This window comes from Paramormyrops kingsleyae, chromosome 14 (assembly GCF_048594095.1).
Source record: "Paramormyrops kingsleyae isolate MSU_618 chromosome 14, PKINGS_0.4, whole genome shotgun sequence".
Lineage (NCBI taxonomy): Eukaryota > Metazoa > Chordata > Actinopteri > Osteoglossiformes > Mormyridae > Paramormyrops > Paramormyrops kingsleyae.
The window spans coordinates 12,689,811-12,709,927 of NC_132810.1; the positions used below are offsets into that span (position 1 = coordinate 12,689,811).

At 45.4% G+C, this 20,117-nt stretch overlaps 1 protein-coding gene across 4 annotated transcripts in view; it reads right to left on the bottom strand.

The window, feature by feature from the left end:
- Positions 1-2,836: 2,836 nt before the first annotated feature.
- kiaa0586 (KIAA0586 ortholog) overlaps positions 2,837-20,117 on the bottom strand; it is a 143,299-nt gene continuing 126,018 nt past the window's right edge. For all 4 annotated transcript variants that reach the window (XM_072699330.1, XM_072699331.1, XM_072699329.1 and 1 more), the window contains 2 exons: positions 9,045-9,107; positions 2,837-3,241 (listed from right to left, as the gene is read on the bottom strand). In XM_072699330.1, the coding sequence (XP_072555431.1) occupies positions 3,102-3,241; positions 9,045-9,107 (203 nt within the window). In that variant the 3' untranslated portion in view covers positions 2,837-3,101. The remainder of the gene's footprint in view (positions 3,242-9,044; positions 9,108-20,117) is intronic.

A 20,117-nucleotide genomic window follows, 5' to 3' on the forward strand; every position in this document is an offset into this window, starting at 1 on the left:
GAAAGGGCGTCGTCAGGAGGCCTATCCTGCAGTGACCCCCCTCTCAGCACCAGCCCCAGCGAGCCCTTCATTATAATGAGCCGGTGTAATGGCATCACACCACCTGGCGGGGGCCTAATTAACTGGCCGCGCATGTATCCATCAATCAGCTGCTCCCCCCCACCCCCAGAGCTCCTGATGGCCTGGTAACAGGCTGCTTTGCTGACAGCAGCAGCAAACAGACCAGGCTTGACTAATATGTTTATTGGAGAGATAGATCCTGCAAAAATGTGACTTTATAGGGTTTAACTATGAGGCTCAATCAGTGGTCTTCAAACCACATGTCGAGGTAAAGATGCTTCCAATAGAACATTTGCTTCTGTTCACCATCAATGCTTGACTGAGCTTCCGGTTTGATGAATTACCCCACAAACCCAAAGCATACATACTATCAATAATAACCAATTATCCCTGTTTTCACTCATTGTTCAACTCAAAAGCTCATTTTCAACCATTAACGTGGATCTCATTTAATAAGTCATAAAAATGAGGCACAGGAAATCGAAGGTTTTCTCATTAACAAATAAGAGTGTAGTAAGGAGGCACAGGTAGGTGGTTCGGCCTTGCTATGCGAGATATTGTGAAAAATAATGCATATAAGTTCTGAGTTTCAATTGGCTGGACTCTAATCTAATTTGAACATCAGGCTGGCCAAATGGTAGGGGATGTGCACCATGCACATATAACACAATCTGATAGATATTGTTCATGCTTTACTGCAGAAATGAAAAGTATCAGATACTGTATCAATTACTCCAGTCAAATAGTCCATTTTCATACTGAAAGATTAGTGGTAGGTTCTTACTATAACACTGACTAATAACCCTGCTACTGAACAATTTCCAGTTAATGGTTTGGTTACTTAAGATGATGATTTATACAAGATGACTCCCAGGCAATACAAATACTGCAAAACAATATTCATACATAGTGCTCACAGTCTTGGGACGTTTGTTTATTTAGCAAAAATATTGGAAATTTATTGGTTTTATAAAAAAAATCAGTACTTCATTTGCTTTACGAAAATATAAAAAACAAACAGTAATTTTTTTTAAGTAAAACATTAATTTCAAGTAGTAATAAGTTGAAACCCAAATTATAGTTCTAAAAGATCTGTTCTAAGTTAATTGACAAGCAGTCTCATTATGGGAGCTTTTTAGATAGTAACACCTCTGCAATAACATAAAACACCAAATATTTGTACAGAATTAAGCAAACATCCCAAGACTTTCGGTGAGCACTATACTTTGCTACCTTCCCTTGGAATACGAGTAAATTTCAGCTACCAGATGGTGCCGCTCATAGCTAATTATTATCAGTAGTAGCATGATCAGAGAACCATGGCAGTCTGTCCAAACAGCCCCCATGCCCTAAACCTGGCACTACCAAAACAGGCACCGCCAAATGTTCACCCGGCGAAGGCAAACACCAAGGACCGGGATACCACCTGCGTGCGCGTGCACCAGAGAAAACAGCCACCACAGCCCCAACGTCGCCTCGGCCCCAACGCCACCTCGACATGCTCTGGATACGCCTCCAAAACAATGCATGTTTACTCAGAGCTCAAGATCTTTCGGCCGAAACTGACAACAGCCCCGCCCCTTTCTTAGCATTCTCTCTCCCTGTTGTGATTTGCTGTTACGGTTTCTGTGGATTTGCCAATGGGACGCTGGCACTCCAATATGACAGAGGGCATCAAAAGCAAGCTGCTAGCTGCCCTCATCTGTGGCCTGAAGCCGTTTGAATGGGATTCAAAAGCAGGCAGACAGACAGACAGACAGGCAGGCAGGCAGGCAGGCAGGCGGTGACACCATTATATCACAGCAAACCCAAGTGCACCAAACACTGGGAACAGGTGAAACTCCAGGGAGTCAGCGACATTCAGGTCAGCAAAACACAGGGCAGTGATTTATCCACAGGACACTGTAATTTAATTATTTTGTTTGGTATTTCTGTTACCTTATGTTAAAAGCCAGTGCCGGTACAGGAAACATGAAGCCAGCTGCAGTGTGAGGATTTAGGGCCAGAGTTTCAAGGATAAAGGAATCATTATAAAACATGTGAAGAGAAATCTAACGATACAGTTCACAGCTGCATTTAGCATTAATCGTAACTCAGGTTTTCCCCCAGTTTTTAGAAACAATTTAGATGCATGTCAGCTATATAAAACATATTTTAGAAACAAGCCATTGACATGTCAGTTCTCTGATTTGTGTTTAAATTAAAAAAAATGTCTGTGGCATGTTTAAGACATTAGAAATATGAGACTAGCTGATACTTTAAAATGTCTGTCCAGTCAGGGCATTCTAGAGCCACCTATAAATATAATTCTATATATATATAGTACGTATACAGTATTTACACGCACACATTTTACACCTAATATTTTAACCTGATAAACCCAAATGTGTGTGTAATGGAGGACAAGCGCACCCAGGAGAGGGACTGACACCCCCAGAGCAACCCCTTGGTCTGCTCCATCTCTCTCCCCCCCGCCCCCCGCCCCCAGCCACTTGTTGAGGTGGGCTGATCTGTTTGGTCAATCACTTGCATCACAACTATTAAAATCTTGACTGAAGAAGAGGAAGAAAAAAAACCCTTAAGGATGCTGGGTGAACAGCGAGCCCCCTCCTGCCCGACATTAAAGCCCCGGCTCCCAGCAGTCTGTCCGTGATGACCTCACAGCTCCTGCCGGGCCTCTGTAGAGTGGCTGCGCAACTGCTGGTGGGAAGAACCATAACCAAGGAGATTAATAACCCAACCTGAGCATCAGTGCAAGAAAGACAGCAAGCAGTGCAAGGATGAGAACAGAAAGCCTTTAATCGTCGAAAAACCAATAAAATATCATCTTAAAACCCTGACAGAACAGGGAGAAAATAAACAGCTTAAATTGCCATAAAAACTGTTCACTTAAAATTTCAATACAGAACAAACTTTTAGTATCTTTACAAAGACATAAATCTTAAAATATAAGATACAAATCTTAAATGTAGTTGACTGGTCCCTGAGGCCTATGTGAACCAACTGTGGGGCATCAGCTGAGTGGATTGGAAGGCTGCGTGTTAGAAGAAATGGTTCCCAGAGGAATCGGTGTCCCCCTCGATGGAGCTGATGCTGGCCAAAGCCTCCTCCTGTCCAGCAGGGGCTAGCTTGACAGGCGTGGACCTGGGACGAGCTAAGGGGGGGGCGGGGACCTTGACACCTGCAGGAAGACAAGACAATTCATCCACTAATGACCTCTTCCCTGGAGGTTCACTGCCCGCTTAACCCCCCACACTGGGTCTGGTGAGCCCAGCACTTGTGCCACCCCATGGCGAGATCTTTAAGGCGTGTGTATATGAGCTCAGACAGCGCCCAATTGGCGAGCGGGCCCTACGGAAGTCGCCTCAATCCATCAAACTAAGCTTAGGAATACAGCCGATCGAGATTTGACGCAATGAAACAAAAGCACCCCCCCCCAAAAAAAAAATCTCTACATTATTAAAGCACAATGTGGTTATTTCTTAAGTAATCTTGCATAACATTGTTTTCACCGGAAAACATTATACAAAATGTGACACCTCCAACAGATCTCCAGTTATGATTATGAAAAATGTATGGCAGGGAATCTTGTTTCAACGCCCCTCCAAGCATCTACCGATCGATTTATTTCTATTTTTTGACATTTTCATTTGTCTCTTGCAGCCCAGGATGCTTTTTTCTGTTGAGAAAATGGCCAAAGTTCAGTGCGTCCCTGTCAACCTCCTCTCAGTTTGCCCCATGGCTACCAAACAGGGAAGGCGGATATGAAGGGAGGTGGGAAGCAGAGCAGGAGTCTCTTCTTGGGGAGGAAAAGAAAGACAAAAGAAAGAAAGACTGAAAATAAGAAATGAGCTGTTGAAAATGGGTAAACAACTTTATGAAAGCCCAAATCAGTGACTGGTGAGAGGCTGGGGACCTCACAGAATGAAACATAAAAGCGTAAGCTGCAGGAGTCGTTCCTGATAATATTTTCCAGTGAAAGGCCCCTTTCACAACAGCTGCTGGACTATCCGGCTCTCCAACCCATCCCTGCAGGCTTCTCCAGAGACTGCAGCGGCTCCCGACGGCCTGCCAAGCGTTTGAAGTATGGCTGCGAAAGGCAGTGAATCTGCTCCCTGTGTGCGGCTTCACAAATCCTCATGGCTGCATGAGAGACCCGAGCAGCCAGAAGAGCCTGACGTGGGGAGGGAGCAGGCCTGCAGAGATGGGGTAGGCCTGCGAAGGGGGGCAAGCCTGCAGGGAGGGGGCAGGTCTGAGGGGGGCAGGCCCCAGCATCAACACTGAGCACAGGGGATTGTAGGCTTGAAAATACAAATAAGGAAGGTGGATTCTGATTTCATGGCTCTACTAAAATGGCTCCCCTGTTTTATAGGCCGGAATGTTCTGCCTGTTAACCCTCTGGGGTCTAGGGGTAGGAAACACACTTTCACTGACTGGGGCATGATCACACATTTCTTCAAATATCAAACTTAATTCACGGCAAATAAATTATTTCTTATATATTTGCTTTTCCATTACACTCATCTTTATTTTTGTTAAATTTGTAATTTGACATCAAAGTATAGACATTGCAAAATGCAGTTTGGAACACTTGCAGAAACATAAAAGTACATACAAAGCAATGCTGGCAGTTTGTTTTGATCCCAGATATCTGATCACCATAATCTTGGGTACATGAAGAATACTAAATGGTGTAGTTGCAACATTCATTTGGATAAATAAATAAGAAAAACCTAACTCATGTCACTATTTCTGGCTGCTTTCATTGAATATGTAGCAACTTTCATGTGTATGAATGAGCCATTGTCACCTGGCCACGTCCCCCACCCCCTTTTATGGCGCTGATGGGGATGTATCTTAACCGTTGCGCTGTTAATAAAATTACCATGCCAATGCGATTTGAATACGCGCTAATGCGGCTATTTAGAATGTGAACAGCGATCTTCGGGTGAGAGCGGTACTATACGCCCCCGATGCAGGTAAAACAAAGTAAGATGACATGGTTTACTTTTTTGCCGATTTAACCTAATTAAAAAAACTTTAATACTTCCGACAATGGAAGTATTAAAAGAAGACAGATTACGGATCTAGCCAGCGTTTTTTTCATGATTCTACATTAAGATTTCAGCGAGATATAAACTGAAATAGACGCGAAAAGTACGCGATGTCGCCGACGACATACTCGACCCCAGAGAGTTAAATGGGATGTTAATCCATTCTCACCATACAGGGCCATTTTTCAATGAAAATGAATGCCAGCAAACTCTCTTGGGGATCTTGGCCATTTATTAGTCCACATGGGTGCGGCCATTTCGCTATATGCGTACCTCCATTAATAACCAATAAACAACTGGCACACACATAAAAGTATAACTTAATGGATCAGTTTCACTGATGATTTGGGAATGTAAATCTCCTGGGAGGCCAGGCCTGTGAGGGACAGGCAAACTGCAAAGGAAAGTGTCAATAGTTTATAATTAGCAGAGCCTTAACCACACCAGTGTTACCGTGCTGTGAGTCAGCACCACCCGGGAACCTGACAGGACGTCAACACCGGCCATGGCAACTGGGGACCCTAGCGATCCGTGGCCTGCTATGGAAAAACAACCTGTTTGGGTTCATATTTAGCCAGTGGAAAAAAGGCAGCTCTGTAGAAAGGTGGGGGGCCCTGGGGAGTGTGGAGCTTCAGCTCCTGCTCAGAGAAAGAAGCCCAGATTGGCAAGAGAGGGCGGCCGGCCTCCCATGATGCCCCGTGAGAAATGTACCCCTGAACCTTCACGCCAGTCCCAGACATCTCTGCTTCAGCCCCTCTCAGATCATCATTAGTGTCTGCGAGGAACACCAAAGCGTCTTCTGCGGTTTCTAAACGCTTTGTTTCCTTTCTAATTAAAGGCAGATAAGGAAACACATCCTCCCAGGAACAGAGCCTGAGAGAGAGAGAGAGAGAGTCATTCAGGTCATTATCTGCACTATGAGCTGTTTCATACAACTACCAGAAGCTGCCTGTTTCCTCAGCAGCTGCGCTTATCAGCCTTTTTTTGGGAGTCTGGTGATATGAAAGGAAGGTGGTGAGCAGGAAGCTCAGAAGCAGCATGACACATATGGGCAAAGGACCATTATCCTGCAACACAACTCATGCCCACAGAAAATCTGATGCTCAGACAAAATCTTAAAAATGTGTTTTATTAGCTGTCGTGTAAACCAGAAAATACTGAAAAATTTAAACACATTTGAACAGAATTAAAATCAGAAAAAAACACAGAAAATGCATTGGCACTTGACTGAGCATTCACCAACTAACTATTCATATTCAGACGTCCCAACCAAAGCCAATCTCAAGCTGAATGTAACCACAAACAGAGCTTAACGGCCTATGAGCTGGGCGATCGAGGCTGACATCATTCTCCTAACCCAATCGGAAAGAAATGCATGAGGCTGGTCCCTCACTCACACAGAGTGCCCAGGGCCTCCTTGCTGATTTTCATTACACCGATGACTCCTTCCACTGAATATGGACTATAAAACTGATTGAAGCCTGCTGCTGTCTAGAAGGAGGCAGCATGAGTAAAATATGGATAAAAATCACTCACCCGTATATAAATTACTGCCCAGTGTAATTTAAAGACTGGATTTGAAGATCCACAAAATTATTTACATGGATACATGACCCAGCTAAATTAAGGCTGATTTAATTATACTTCTGCATAGAATCTACACCATCTGCACAGTGTGGCCGCATATCCTACAATATATCCTACATGCCCCACACTGTATCCTACACCATACCCTACACTGTATCCTACACCATACCTAATAATATACAATATATCCTACAACGTGCCCCACACTGTATCCTACACCATACCCTGCACTGTATCCTACAACATACCCTACACTGTATCCTACACCATACCTAATAATATACAATATATCCTACAACGTGTCCCACACTGTATCCTACACTATACCCTGCACTGTATCCTACAACATACCCTACACTGTATCCTACACCATACCTAATAATATACAATATATCCTACAACGTGTCCCACACTGTATCCTACACCATACCCTATACTGTATCCTACACTATACCCTGCACTGTATCCTACAACATACCTTATATTATACAATATATCCTACAACATGCCCCACACTGTATCCTACACCATACCTAATAATATACAATATATCCTACAACATGCCCCACACTGTATCCTACACCATACCTAATAATATACAATATATCCTACAACATGCCCCACACTGTATCCTACACCATACCTAATAATATACAATATATCCTACAACATGCCCCACACTGTATCCTACACCATACCTAATAATATACAATATATCCTACAACGTGTCCCACACTGTATCCTACACCATACCCTATACTGTATCCTACACTATACCCTGCACTGTATCCTACAACATACCTTATATTATACAATATATCCTACAACATGCCCCACACTGTACCCTGCCCCATACCCTATACTGTATCCTACACCATACCCCACACTGTATCCTACACCATACCCCACACTGTATCCTACACCATACCCCACACTGTATCCTACACCATACCTAATAATATACAATATATCCTACAACATGCCCCACACTGTATCCTACACCATACCTAATAATATACAATATATCCTACAACATGCCCCACACTGTATCCTACACCATACCTAATAATATACAATATATCCTACAACATGCCCCACACTGTATCCTACACCATACCCCACACTGTATCCTACACCATACCTTATATTATACAATATATCCTACAACATGCCCCACACTGTATCCTACACTATACCCTGCACTGTATCCTACACCATACCCCACACTGTATCCTACACCATACCTTATATTATACAATATATCCTACAACATGCCCCACACTGTATCCTACACCATACCTTATATTATACAATATATCCTACAACATGCCCCACACTGTATCCTACACCATACCTTATATTATACAATATATCCTACAACATGCCCCACACTGTATCCTACACCATACCCTTACTCATGAACTATTTCAGCCATGTATAATTTCATAATCGTTACTGTTGTTGAGAAACATTATCTTCATTTAGATTAAGTAACGCAGAAAACACAACTAATTCCTACTGCTTGGTGATACTACCTCAACCAGGAAGGCTTCCACTCTCTGATACAAATAAGCAACATACAAAAGAAGTAATTACATTTAATAAAGAAAGAATGGCCAGAACGCTGGTGATGCCGTGGGCACCCTGCTGGTCTAAGCGTGTTATGTTACAAAAGAGGGGGAATTAATAACACAGCAGCAGCAGACACAGTACGTGGCTAACATGTCGAACCAGATCCGGGGCAGAACCTTCAAGCCTGGGCTAATCATGTGACCCAGGCCCAGCTCGATCACACAGGAGATGCAGATAGAGATGAAAGCCATGACGAGCAGTGAGATGTTTGGGAGACACCTGGGATCGTCCAGGATTTCCTGGGCCCCCTGCTAATAAGGAACACCTCACTCTGGCTGGCCGGGCCGGGCTTGGGTCCAGCAGGCCCATACAGGAGGACGTGCCCCCCTGCCCCCCTCCCCTTCCGCTCTCTCGGGACACCTGCAAGCACTCTGAGGTTTTCTCCTGGCTGAGAACAAGGCCTGACAGATGGATCTCCCATCAAACCGGGGAGCAGTTTCACTCCCCCAGCTGCTGGGGAGTTTGGCCTGGTAAGTTAAGCGCCCCCCACCTCCCCTCCCCTCCCCCAAAGGTATAACACCAGGAGAATTGTCCTCAATCTTTGCTGTTCTTGGATCCGAAATACATTGTTAACCGAGGGGTGGATGATGCTAAATCTTAACAGGAAAGCAAAGAAAGAGAAATAAATATCTGAACCAGAATATTCCAGAATGATCTGTATGCCTCTGAGCACAGTAAATAAGGGATGCGGTCCTGCAGTAAAACATTCACCTCCTTTCCTGTCCTGGAAAAAGTCATCTGTGTCGCTGGAAATGTCGTCCTGCAGATGTAAGCCTACGAGAGAGCAGAGAGATTCCAGAGTCAGTTTAGCGATCCTGAAGTGCTAAGGACATAGAAAAGTAGGCCGAGACAGTGAGAAGTCTCAAAAACGAAAAGAAAATCCAAAGTATATGTAACAGATATAAATAGTGACGTTCATAATGTGATTATACAGTCTGGACACATAGATTATCCTTCATAGCAGAGCCCACAGCAGAAGAGGAGACAGAGCCATGAACACCAGAATCTCCACAGCAAACGGCTTCACCAGAAGCCATTCAACGGGGGTTTCGTCATAAAGGATCCTTTAATTTCAGGGCTTCGACATCTTGACCCAGCAGGCATCGAGAATAATGCCTATTTAGCATTAAATTGGTTAAACAAAAGAAAGTTCAAAGTAGCAGCAATAGCCTGGAGCTCTGATTAAACAGTCATAATGTCAGGTCTTGGTAGTGTGGTAGGGTGAGCGTCTGGTGGAATAAGGCTCTAAATCTAAATTATGAACATCCCTTAAAATCTGACTTTGTCTACCAAGTATTTTCACGAAATGTATTTAAACATATAATTTTGAAAAACAAACCAACAAAATTAACAACCTGGAGAGACGGGTAGAAAAAAAACCCAGAGAGGTGTTTCTAAAGGGCGAAAAAGGCTGACCGGCCCTTTAAGTGACATTCTGATCTGGAAGCTAATGGGTCGTTTCATGCTTTACAGCAGTAGCTCTCCCCGTCCACACATATAGAAAGAGACGTTTACACCCGGGACCTCCCGACTGCTCTATAAACCCAGTGTCAAGGGGCCACCGACACCAATGTGCACGTCAATTAAAGGTGGTCATAAATAATGACGATAAATCGGAAGAACAATATATTTTCTGTTGGTGCGTTGATAAGCATTTTTCATTATTTCCCAGGAATAATAACCGGTTTGACAGGGTGGATATCAGAAAACATAGTGGAGATCTGAGAGAGAGAGAAAGAGAGAGAGAGGGGAATTCTGTTTGTGTCATACACCTTCAGGGACATGCCATCCAAACTCCCAAATCGTCACTGCCATTGTCATCACAACTGTTATTGTTAAGAACAATATTAATAATAAATGATTTGGCTGCTCAGGACAGACCCTTGGGCCCCGCATCTCCTGAATCTGTGGAGGTTACATTACAAATACTTTCCATGATTGCTGCAAAACAACAGGCTTGTTTATAGTGATCCACCACGAGTGGAAAACATTACTGCAAATGCCAGGTGAATAATTAGCTCAGGAAACACAGCAATTGTTGGAGGGCCGTTCTTGCCACAGCCCAGGAAATACTAGTAACAAGCAAAAATGATTTACAGCCCATCCAACCCCCTTGCCCTCGCCCCCACTCCCACCGTTAACCTGTTATGGTTTAGTTCTTGGAAGATCGACAGCTTTATTTCACACTAGTTGTGCAAAGATTCAATCTTGTTGAGTCAGAAGCATCCATTTATAAGACCCAATTTAATTAACTGCAAATGCACTACAGTCACGCTTCGTTTAACGACAATATTATGCTCAGAGAAATGCGTCGTTAGGCGATTTCATTGTGCAAAAGTTATAGAGTGTACTTAGGCTATACCAACTAGGTTGGCCTATTATACAGCTAGGCTATATGGCATAGTCTAAATAACAAAAGTTTAAAAGTCTACAAAAGTCTAAATAACAAAAATCAGCTCCATTAAAATCTTATGCGATATGCGGTCCATCACTGACCGAAACGTTATGCGGCCCACATCTGCATTATCACAGAAAGCCTTATTTAGAGACTGAGTCAAATAATTCTTCAAAGCCAAAAAATGATCACGTGAATGTTGCATTCAAAAGGAGCAGAGCTAAAGGTAATATCTGCACATAAAATGCAGTTTAAGATGGTGAACACCACAGTCTACAGGATGGTGTACAGTGATCCCCTGCTATACAGTGGTTCAGCTATCGCGCCCCCCGCCATTTCGCGGATTTTCCCCCGACCCGTCACAGTTCTCTGTGTATCGCGTACCTTGCTTGTGGTCCGATTGTTTTCCTTTTGTTTTGAGCCCTACGATGGCTCCCAAGTGTCCTGCATCTTCTAAACCTTCTGGTAGTAGTGGGCCTAAGCACCAGAGGAAGACTTTGACCATTACATATTATTATTATTTTTATGTTACTCATATCCTTAGCTCAACATCCACATATCATATGTGTTGTTTTAATAAGTTTTCATGTGTTTAAAGCGTGTGGGAAGGGTATTTTAAGGCTTAAACGATAAAAAAAAGTTTATTTATATGTTCTTTCTATATCACGGATTTTCACCTATCGCTGATGGGTCTGAAACGTATTTTCCGATGCGATATGAGGGGGTTCACTGTACACCACAATCTAGGACTGCAATGGACACTGCTGCAGTACAGCATTCATCCTTCACAGCAGTATCATAGACCTCTCATCATCGAAAAAAAACATCACCTTGTTTACAGACACTGGGAGAAATGGGCCATAGGAAGGTGACGGCCCCGCTTCAGTAAGGTGGACGAAGGGATTATGGGAAAGTAATGAAAATGAACCCAACTGTCAGACAGAGCCTGGTGCCCAGTTTGCTGAGCCTGCAAGTTGACATTGATCACCTCATTTACACACCGCGACAGCACAGCATAGTGACACACAGAGATTCCACAGAGCCCACTGAGAAGCTAAAGGCCAGCAGAACGCACATGTCAGACACGCGACATAAACCAGGGCTGATATGTCTCCGCTCCGCTCCATCTGACTGCACAGGACCTACATGTCCTATCTACTATTAGCTGGAGAACACTGAATGACTGACTGATTGATTAGCAACATGTGCTGCTTTCATAATGTGCCCCAAACTGATGGCACCCAAACCTGCATTATAAAGCACAGAACCATTTCCTCCCCAAGCAGAGGACAGAAGTAGCCATCACAGGATTTGCTGTGGGAGTTTTTTTGTCTCCCTCCCTTCACTTCCTGGGGAGGGGGGGGTCATCCCTGGAGTATGGAAAACAGCAGCAAACTTCCTTTCCCTGAAGAAAGATTAAGTCAATCAAAGGCATCAATGGCTCTCTTAAGTCACCCTTTCCTCCTGGCATGTTTACACCACCGAACAGGGAAACTGTATGTGCTGCTGATTGAAGCTTTGTGCTGCAATGCTCCTGCCCCGCCCCGCCCCCCACCAGCCGGCCCAGGCCTTAAAAGCGGGGGCAGCACAATAAGGGGAGCACTAATTGAAAGTTAGGGGCCGCGGCCTCTGTGGCCCCCTCCGCACAGACGGGGGCTCAGTGCAGTTTGAATGAATGGAGCTCTGGCTTTGGGTCAGAGAGGGGAAAGCCCCCGCAGCCGTGTGCCACTCCGCAGGGCTAAAGGGGGAGGCCCTAGCAGCAGGGGGGGGTGCATTTGCAATTGGCCATGAAGGCTTTCATCCCCAGTCTATCCCCATTGAGGGCAGGGTGGGGGGGAGGGGCCCACTTGGCAGTCTTTTCAACTAAGTCTCACTGCAGAGATAAAAGAAGGCCCGGGACAAGGGGAAAGATGCCCCCCCCCCCCCCCAAAAAAAAAGGGGAATAAAACATCATGGTGGCTCTGGGTTCAGCAGCATCAATGCTACCCTTAGCGTAGGAGGTCAAGCACTGAGTAAACTATATGTGTGCAGACCTGTGTCCCTGGGGTGGGGGTGGGGGGGGGGCGTCCCCCCTAGTGGTCAGTTTCATCAGAGTCATTTCTAATCACACTTGACTGGAAGCACCCTGTGGGGACAACTTCAGGAACATATACTCATAAATCCCCTTTTCTCTGAAAAAACATAAAAAGTCTGAAAAACATACACAGGAAAAAACCGGAACAGCTGCCAACGGCACCAAAAGGACGGAACCGTCAGGCGAAGGAAGCCTCAATGGCTACCATTCAAATGGGCGTCTTCAAAGTGCCCATTCGACTCTGCTAAGATGGACATCAGACCCATCAAACAAAAGGACATGCATTAGATCTTCAATAATCCCACACTTACAGGGCAAAGGCCCACAGACTCTCAGAAATTAAAAATAATTGCTTTTTTGTGTCATATTGTTCCACATTCTTCACAGCCTCTTTCAACCCTGCAGAAACCGATGGTCAGGTCAAAAGGATAACTCTCTATTATTCACAAAAATTCTTCCTTTATGTGTATCAAATATTAATTCTCAAAGTCATCCTTTCATTACACATGTCAAAGCAGACCCAAACTTAATTACTATTTCAAGGCCTTGGCTGCACCCACAGGGTCACAGATAAATATTTATTGGCATATAGAGTTATACATTATTCTGTAGGGCACAGTGCCCAACAAGGTCAATATAGAAAATAGAAATATAGCACTTAATTTTAAGATGTATTCATTCAGACTGGCTTGATTTTCATCCATCTTCCTTCCACCTTCTGCTTGGAACACAAAGAAGTGATTGACAGGATTTCTGTCTGGTCTACTGCAGTTGTGACATCGGCGCCATAGCAACCACAGTCTCTGTGTTAAAGCCGGAACACCGACGTGTCCTGCGAGGGCAAAGCCATCCAGCGGTCGATAACCCTCCGTGTTTGCCGATGGTTCGGGCTGCTTAGTTCCGCCTGGCTCACCTCAATCGCAAACGAAAGTAGTGAACAAACGGACCAAGCCATCCTGGGGTGAGGCAACATCAGCACCATCACTAAGAGCACGGAGGAGACGATCTTTCTCCCACAGTATCAGACACAAATATATGTATGCGACCTGCCAAAAAAACTCATCGCCATTCCAGTGAAAGAGATCATGGGGAGACATTTCCATAGCATTCAGAAACCGTACAAAGCCACTGCTCTTTCTGTCAAAAGTGAGAGAAAAAAGCGAAAGGACTGAAATCTTAAGGGGTCGCCCAGAAGTCAATTTCCACACGGCTGAGCTACTGTCCAAAACAGAGAGTGTCCTTTTAGGATGGCTCTTTTACATCTATAAAATGTCATCATGCATTCAACCGAGATCCATAGTATTTTATCCATTTACATGCATTTCATGGGAATTACTACTGCTGTAATTTAATAATTCCTCAAAAGTAAAATATACACTGCAATTTCTGGGTGTTAAACATTAAAAACTCCCAGCCTGAAAATGCCACAATGCATCAAAATAGGAATTTTATTAGCTAGTAAATCTCATAGATTAATGGCTACGACGGTGTAAAGACGCAATAAAGCATAAATATCCTCGGCATACACACACGTTAATGTCACACTGGGCACAGAACACCCAATGACTTATGCCCTGGCGTTAAAAACAGAATTTAATGTGTGGTGCTTTTTCAAAATAAGCGTCCTGGAAAAGCGGTCGTCTGTCTTTCGGATTTTGATCGCGGCGCCCCCCCCCCCCCGTCCGCAGGCATCTGTAGCTATACAGAAATGTACAGTTGCATTTAGCTACACTGCCTGAGGGGGATTTCCTTTTTTTTGTGTGTGTGTGTCATTTCTACAGAGACCACAATGACCAGAAAAGCCCCCCCCCACTAAGAAGGGGCCCGAACGCATGAAAGAAATCCATGAATAACAGTGACGGCGCTAATCTTCAAAGCAGAGCAAATGTAGGGTAGATAATACGGCAAGCACTCCTGATTCACAGCAACTTCCTGACGGAGACTCTTGTACTTTATCATGAAACCCATTCCCTAAAGGTTTCCTTAATTTCAGCAGATTTTATTCTATCTATGAAGGCTTTTTTTCCCTTCAACGCATTTGGATAAATGTTCCTAATCTCTTTTATAAGAACTGAAAAGAGATGAGGACTATAATGGCTTTGCCTTTAACCTGCTATAGACACTTGGCAGCGCAGGTCAGTGTGAATGACATCAGCGTAGTAAGGAAAGGACCGCCGCAGCGCGCTGTGGGAGGTACGCCGGGATCATGCACACGCATGCCAGTATCGGGGCGCAAAGGTGCAGCTGCAGGAACGCATTCACCATTCTCATTATGGGAGAGAAGTCCCCCTTAACAACCTGCATCCTCTCACAAACTTCTGTCGCAATTCCTCCATATAAAAATGTCCTGTGGAGGGGTTAGGGAAGGACGATGAGATAGCAGGCAAACCGAGAGACAAGGTGGCCGTGTGAAGATAAGCCTGTTTACTCCATATGCAGCCCTTTGCATGCAGGAGGAGATGCTAATGCAAGATATTTACATGCTGCTTAATGGTCTGCAGATGTAGCCTGATGCTGAAACTGCGACTCATGGGTTTGACCAGCAAATCCAGCAAAACGATGCTTCCTGGGAGGAAGCAAAGTAGGTCTGGCTGTGGCTACGCTGGGGAACACCTGTGTAGACACTTCTGATCTTTCTCGTGATACTGCCCAGAAACAGGATGGGCTCTCTCAATGTAAGGTGGGGGAGGGGGGCAGCTGCCGAGGCTGTGCAGATGGAAGGGGAGCCAGCATGTGTGCTCACACTGCACGGCAGGTATGGCAGTGATGGGGAGAGGGTCAGTGTGGCTTATGCGTGCAACGCCCAGCCTGGCCGCCATCTGCGAGCGGGAGGAAGGAGGCAGTGAGGGGCATCTGCCTGTATGCACTAATCAGCCCTTTGGATGAAACCGCAACAGGAACAGGCACCGCCATTTCATCTCCCTGCATCCGCTTATTTGTTACATTTTGCTGGGGGTTAAACACGGCTGAGGGAGCAGGACCCTCTGAACCGCAGATCTGCTAAGCAGAGTCTTTGTGTTGGTGCTAGATCACATTTCATAGTGATATATAATATGGAATCTAGAAACGCATAATTACAATGACCACGGTTTGGTGACAACGCCTGCAAACAAAAAATCTGTCTATGTAAAGGGGGCTTGCAAAGTGTACGTCACTCTCATTGACTAAAAACATTCTCAGCCTTTGACTGAAGTATAACAGAGTGTGAATGGCATTAAACGGCATGGCATTTTTCTATTTTATGCCAGTACACGTGCATCTGTTTTTCAGAAACAGAAAAGGCTCGAAATATGGCAAATGGATCTTTCGTTCTTTACTGTGCCTTAACTTATGAAAGACACAAATCGTTTAAGAGGAAACATTATGTGGAATTGCATATCGACAATTATGTGGAATTTCTGTGTTACTATAGTTAAGTTTTTTGTTGTTTTTAACCATCATAAATGTGAAAATCTTAGTTGCTTTCCATTAATGTAACACCCAGGTAACATTAAAATGAAATCTTATATACGATTGAGCGTCGATACTTCATATAACCAGAGATCCAAAAGAGTATTTTTCAAGTCTGCACACATACATACTGTACATCCATCTTATACCTGCTTATCAAAGGCTAGCGGACGCCGTGAACAAGACACCAGGCCATTGTGGTGCACACACCAACTGCACACCTACTCTTAGAGATGTCAATTAACCTTGTCTGTGACCTGCAGGACTAAATCAACATGGGGAGATCATGCAAGCTGCACCTACACAGACCAGAAGCATCAGTGAGACCCATGAGCTACCCGCCCAAATCTAAACAGTTTTCTACAGAGTGCTTCTGTAATTACATGCATGAAATTGCAGCCTACTGGTAACTTCATTATTCATTATCAGCCGCTTGTTGGGGCATCAAGGCCTGAAATTAAAACTGATTTCTTGTCTGTACGAATTTGGAAGGGGCTGCACGGTAAGGCTATGGGAGGGCGAGAGAGCCCCCATCTCAGCTGTGACCCAGAGGAAGTGAGGGTCTGTGTGAGACAGTGATGATTCTCTGGGGAAATGAGGGTCTGTGTGAGGCAGTGACGATTCCCTGGGGAAATGAGGGTCTGTGTGAGGCAGTGACGATTCCCTGGGGAAATGAGGGTCTGTGTGAGGCAGTGACGATTCCCTGGGACAGTGAGGGTCTCTGTGAGGCAGTGACGATTCCCTGGGGCAGCGAGGGTCTGTGTGAGGCAGTGACGATTCCCTGGGGCAGCGAGGGTCTGTGTGAGGGTTTTTATGAGACTGTGAAGGTTGCCTGAGACACATTTGTAATTTTACTTGCAACTTCACCTCGTTTAAAGTTTTAATCATCAATGTTTTGTCAAGCACAACTTAGTTAAAAGCTTTGGCCTATGGTCATCATAAATTCTGTTCTAGGACAATAAATTCTACAAAGAGATTAGCTTCAGCAGCAATACTCTAAATTCAGTTCTAGTCTATGAAGAAAGAGGTATGTTTGAATTCCGTTTAAAAACTAGGTTGGCAATTAAAAAAAAGATGGAGTGACCAGCAGCTCAAAAAAAGAGGAAAAATTCATATTTGATGAAACACAGATGCAAGTCAAGTGGGCAGTTTGGTAGCACTTAAAATGAAATGCCCTTTACCCAGCTGAGGGCAGCAGAATCAGAGCCTCTTGCTATTAATGAAACGACGTGGGAAAGAGACGCTAATTTCGGCCTCAAGCACGGCGAAACGACTGCCCAACAAGGACAGAGTCTGGCTGGGCAAACGGTGGGTGCGGGCGGCCGCACTACCCAAAATGCTGTTCAGGCACTGTGGGGAGGGGCGGACGGAGAGTGTGAGGGACTGGCAGGCCAGACGATGGAAACCAGATGAGGCGTAGCACAGGATGAAAGGAACAAGAGTGTCCCTACAGCAAAGGAGTAAGCCGGGAGCCCCTCTGGTACCCTCACTGAGGCCCACTTCGTGACCTCAGAAGCCTACAGCGTGGGGCCTTCTGTGAAGCAGGCGGATCGTTTTCCAGAGATGGGCAGCACGCGGGGGAGGGGAGCTAAGGTCCATGGGCAGATGGGCTCGACTTTAACCCCAGAGAGGCCAACGTAAGCCAGGGATGGAAAAATCACCAAGCTGGAGTGTGCCATGCCGTTTCAACCCCCCCCCCCCCCCTCACCCACTACCACACCACAAATGTCAGTGAGTCAGTGGGGCTACCGTGGGGTTAATTGGGGGATTTGGGCACCTAAGAAACATCAGTCCTGCAAGATGAGCCACTGTCCCCACTAAGAGTACACAGGGAGGGCTCTCCCTGTGCTGTCACATCGTCCCACCCTAACAGGGGGACAGGTGGCTGTGAATGACTGCTGCAGTCACGGCCGCTCCTTTAAGGTGACAGCTCATTGCCAAAAAGGCAGAGCCCTGGCCGAAAATGCAAGCGGATGACAGGGGGGAAGGGCCCTTCGTGTGGGGGCCGGTCACATGACACAGACAGCGCTGACAGCTGCTGGACACAGAGGGGCTCCCCTAGAGTGGAGCAATCCAGCTCGGCAAAAACCTTCCAAACATTTAATCTCACGCTGCTCAATACGAACTCCCTGAGGGTGGATGATGCTTCGAAACCCTGTGGGCGGGATTAGCATGCTGTCAGTCACTAACTGGGCAAACCTCCTCTCTGCTGAATAATTTGTTGTGTCCCATTGGGGCATACCATAATAACATCACCCATTGTAGGTTTCGAAGCCTGATTTCCCCAATGACAGAAATTAGTCTTTTAAAGGTCAAAAAAATCTAATTAGCATATAAATCCCAAAATCCTTGGATCAGAAAACAATACTTTAAATCTCACACTAAGAGCCTGGAAATAGTACTTTACCTCACATTGACCTGTTTGTAATTAAAATGCCAACCCAAGCGACTTAGTTTGGCCCAGTTTTCAATAATATTCCACTTTTAAAACATATATATGTGTAAAACACCAGGGAACATTCTTCTGTGTCATTTCTGAAAAGGAACTCACCCGGCAATGGTTTATGTCCATTATTAACGCTCATCGCAACACTACTTCATAAAGAAAGTGTGAGAATATAATGGAATTCCATCCATCCATTTTCTGTTACCACTTGTGCCATTCAGAGTTGCGAGGGGTCCAGAGCCAATCACGGAGGCTACGGGTCGAAGGCAGGGATAGAACGGAAGTGAATATGCTAAGGAATTACAAACACTTTGGAAGCGACTGTATGTCTGCTGTCATTGTAGATAAGGGACGTTCAGACAGACGGGGGTTGAGGCCATTGCTCAGCTGGATATGAAGGTCCATGTCCAGATTCACACTGCTGAATAATTACAAACTGCATCAGACCCATTCCAGGTTCTGAAGGGAAAAGCAGCAGTGAGTGAAACGGACTGAGGCAGTGAGGTCAGGCAGCCCATGTCCTGCCCCCACCCCAAGACACATGCCCACCCACAGATGTGGGGAACAGCTGTCCTGACCACTGTAAAACAAAGACATGATGTGATTAAGAAGAAAGAAAAGAGGAAAAGCCAGACAGGCTGGGGGGTGGGGCACTGGCAGAGCCTGTGCCAGCCCGGCCGGCCTGTCACTCATCGGGCCAGACGGCGTCGGTACGAAGGCTGCAGCTGTGCCTGACCCGTTCTGGCTGGGGGGGCTACACAGCACATGGCTATTTTAGCTTCAAGTGCATTCCAAGCATGGGGGGGGGGGGGGCTGCCTACCGTGCATCTCATTGGCACTGGAAACCGACCAGCACCACTATACACATCTCTGATGTTGAGGTTTTTATGTCAGCCAGTGCAGTCAGATTACCTACAATAAGCTTATCCATCCGTCCATATTCTGCCGCTTATCTGGGGTGGGGTCGCGGGGGCAGCAGTCTGAGCCAGGATAATCAGACCTCCCTCTCACCAGCCACCTCCTCCAACTCCAGTGGGGGAATACCAATGCATTCCCAGGTCAGCTGAGAGAAAGAATGTCTCCAGTGCGTCCTGGGTTCTGCACCCAGTTGGACATGTCCAAAACACTTCCCCAGGGAGGAGTCCAGGGGGCAACCTAGCTAAATGCCTGAACTACAGCTGGCTCCTTTCGATATGGAGGAAAAGCGGCTCTACTTTGAGCTCCTACAGAATGTCCGAGGTCTTCCCCATCTCTAAAGCTGAGCCCAGACACGAAGGAAACTCATTTCTGCTGTTTTTATCCACAATCTCATTCTTTCAGTCAATACCCAAAGTTCGTGACCATAGGTAAGGGTAGAAAAGTAGATCCACCAGTAAATCGAAAGCTTCACCTTCCAGCTTAGCTTGACTTTCTGTCAAT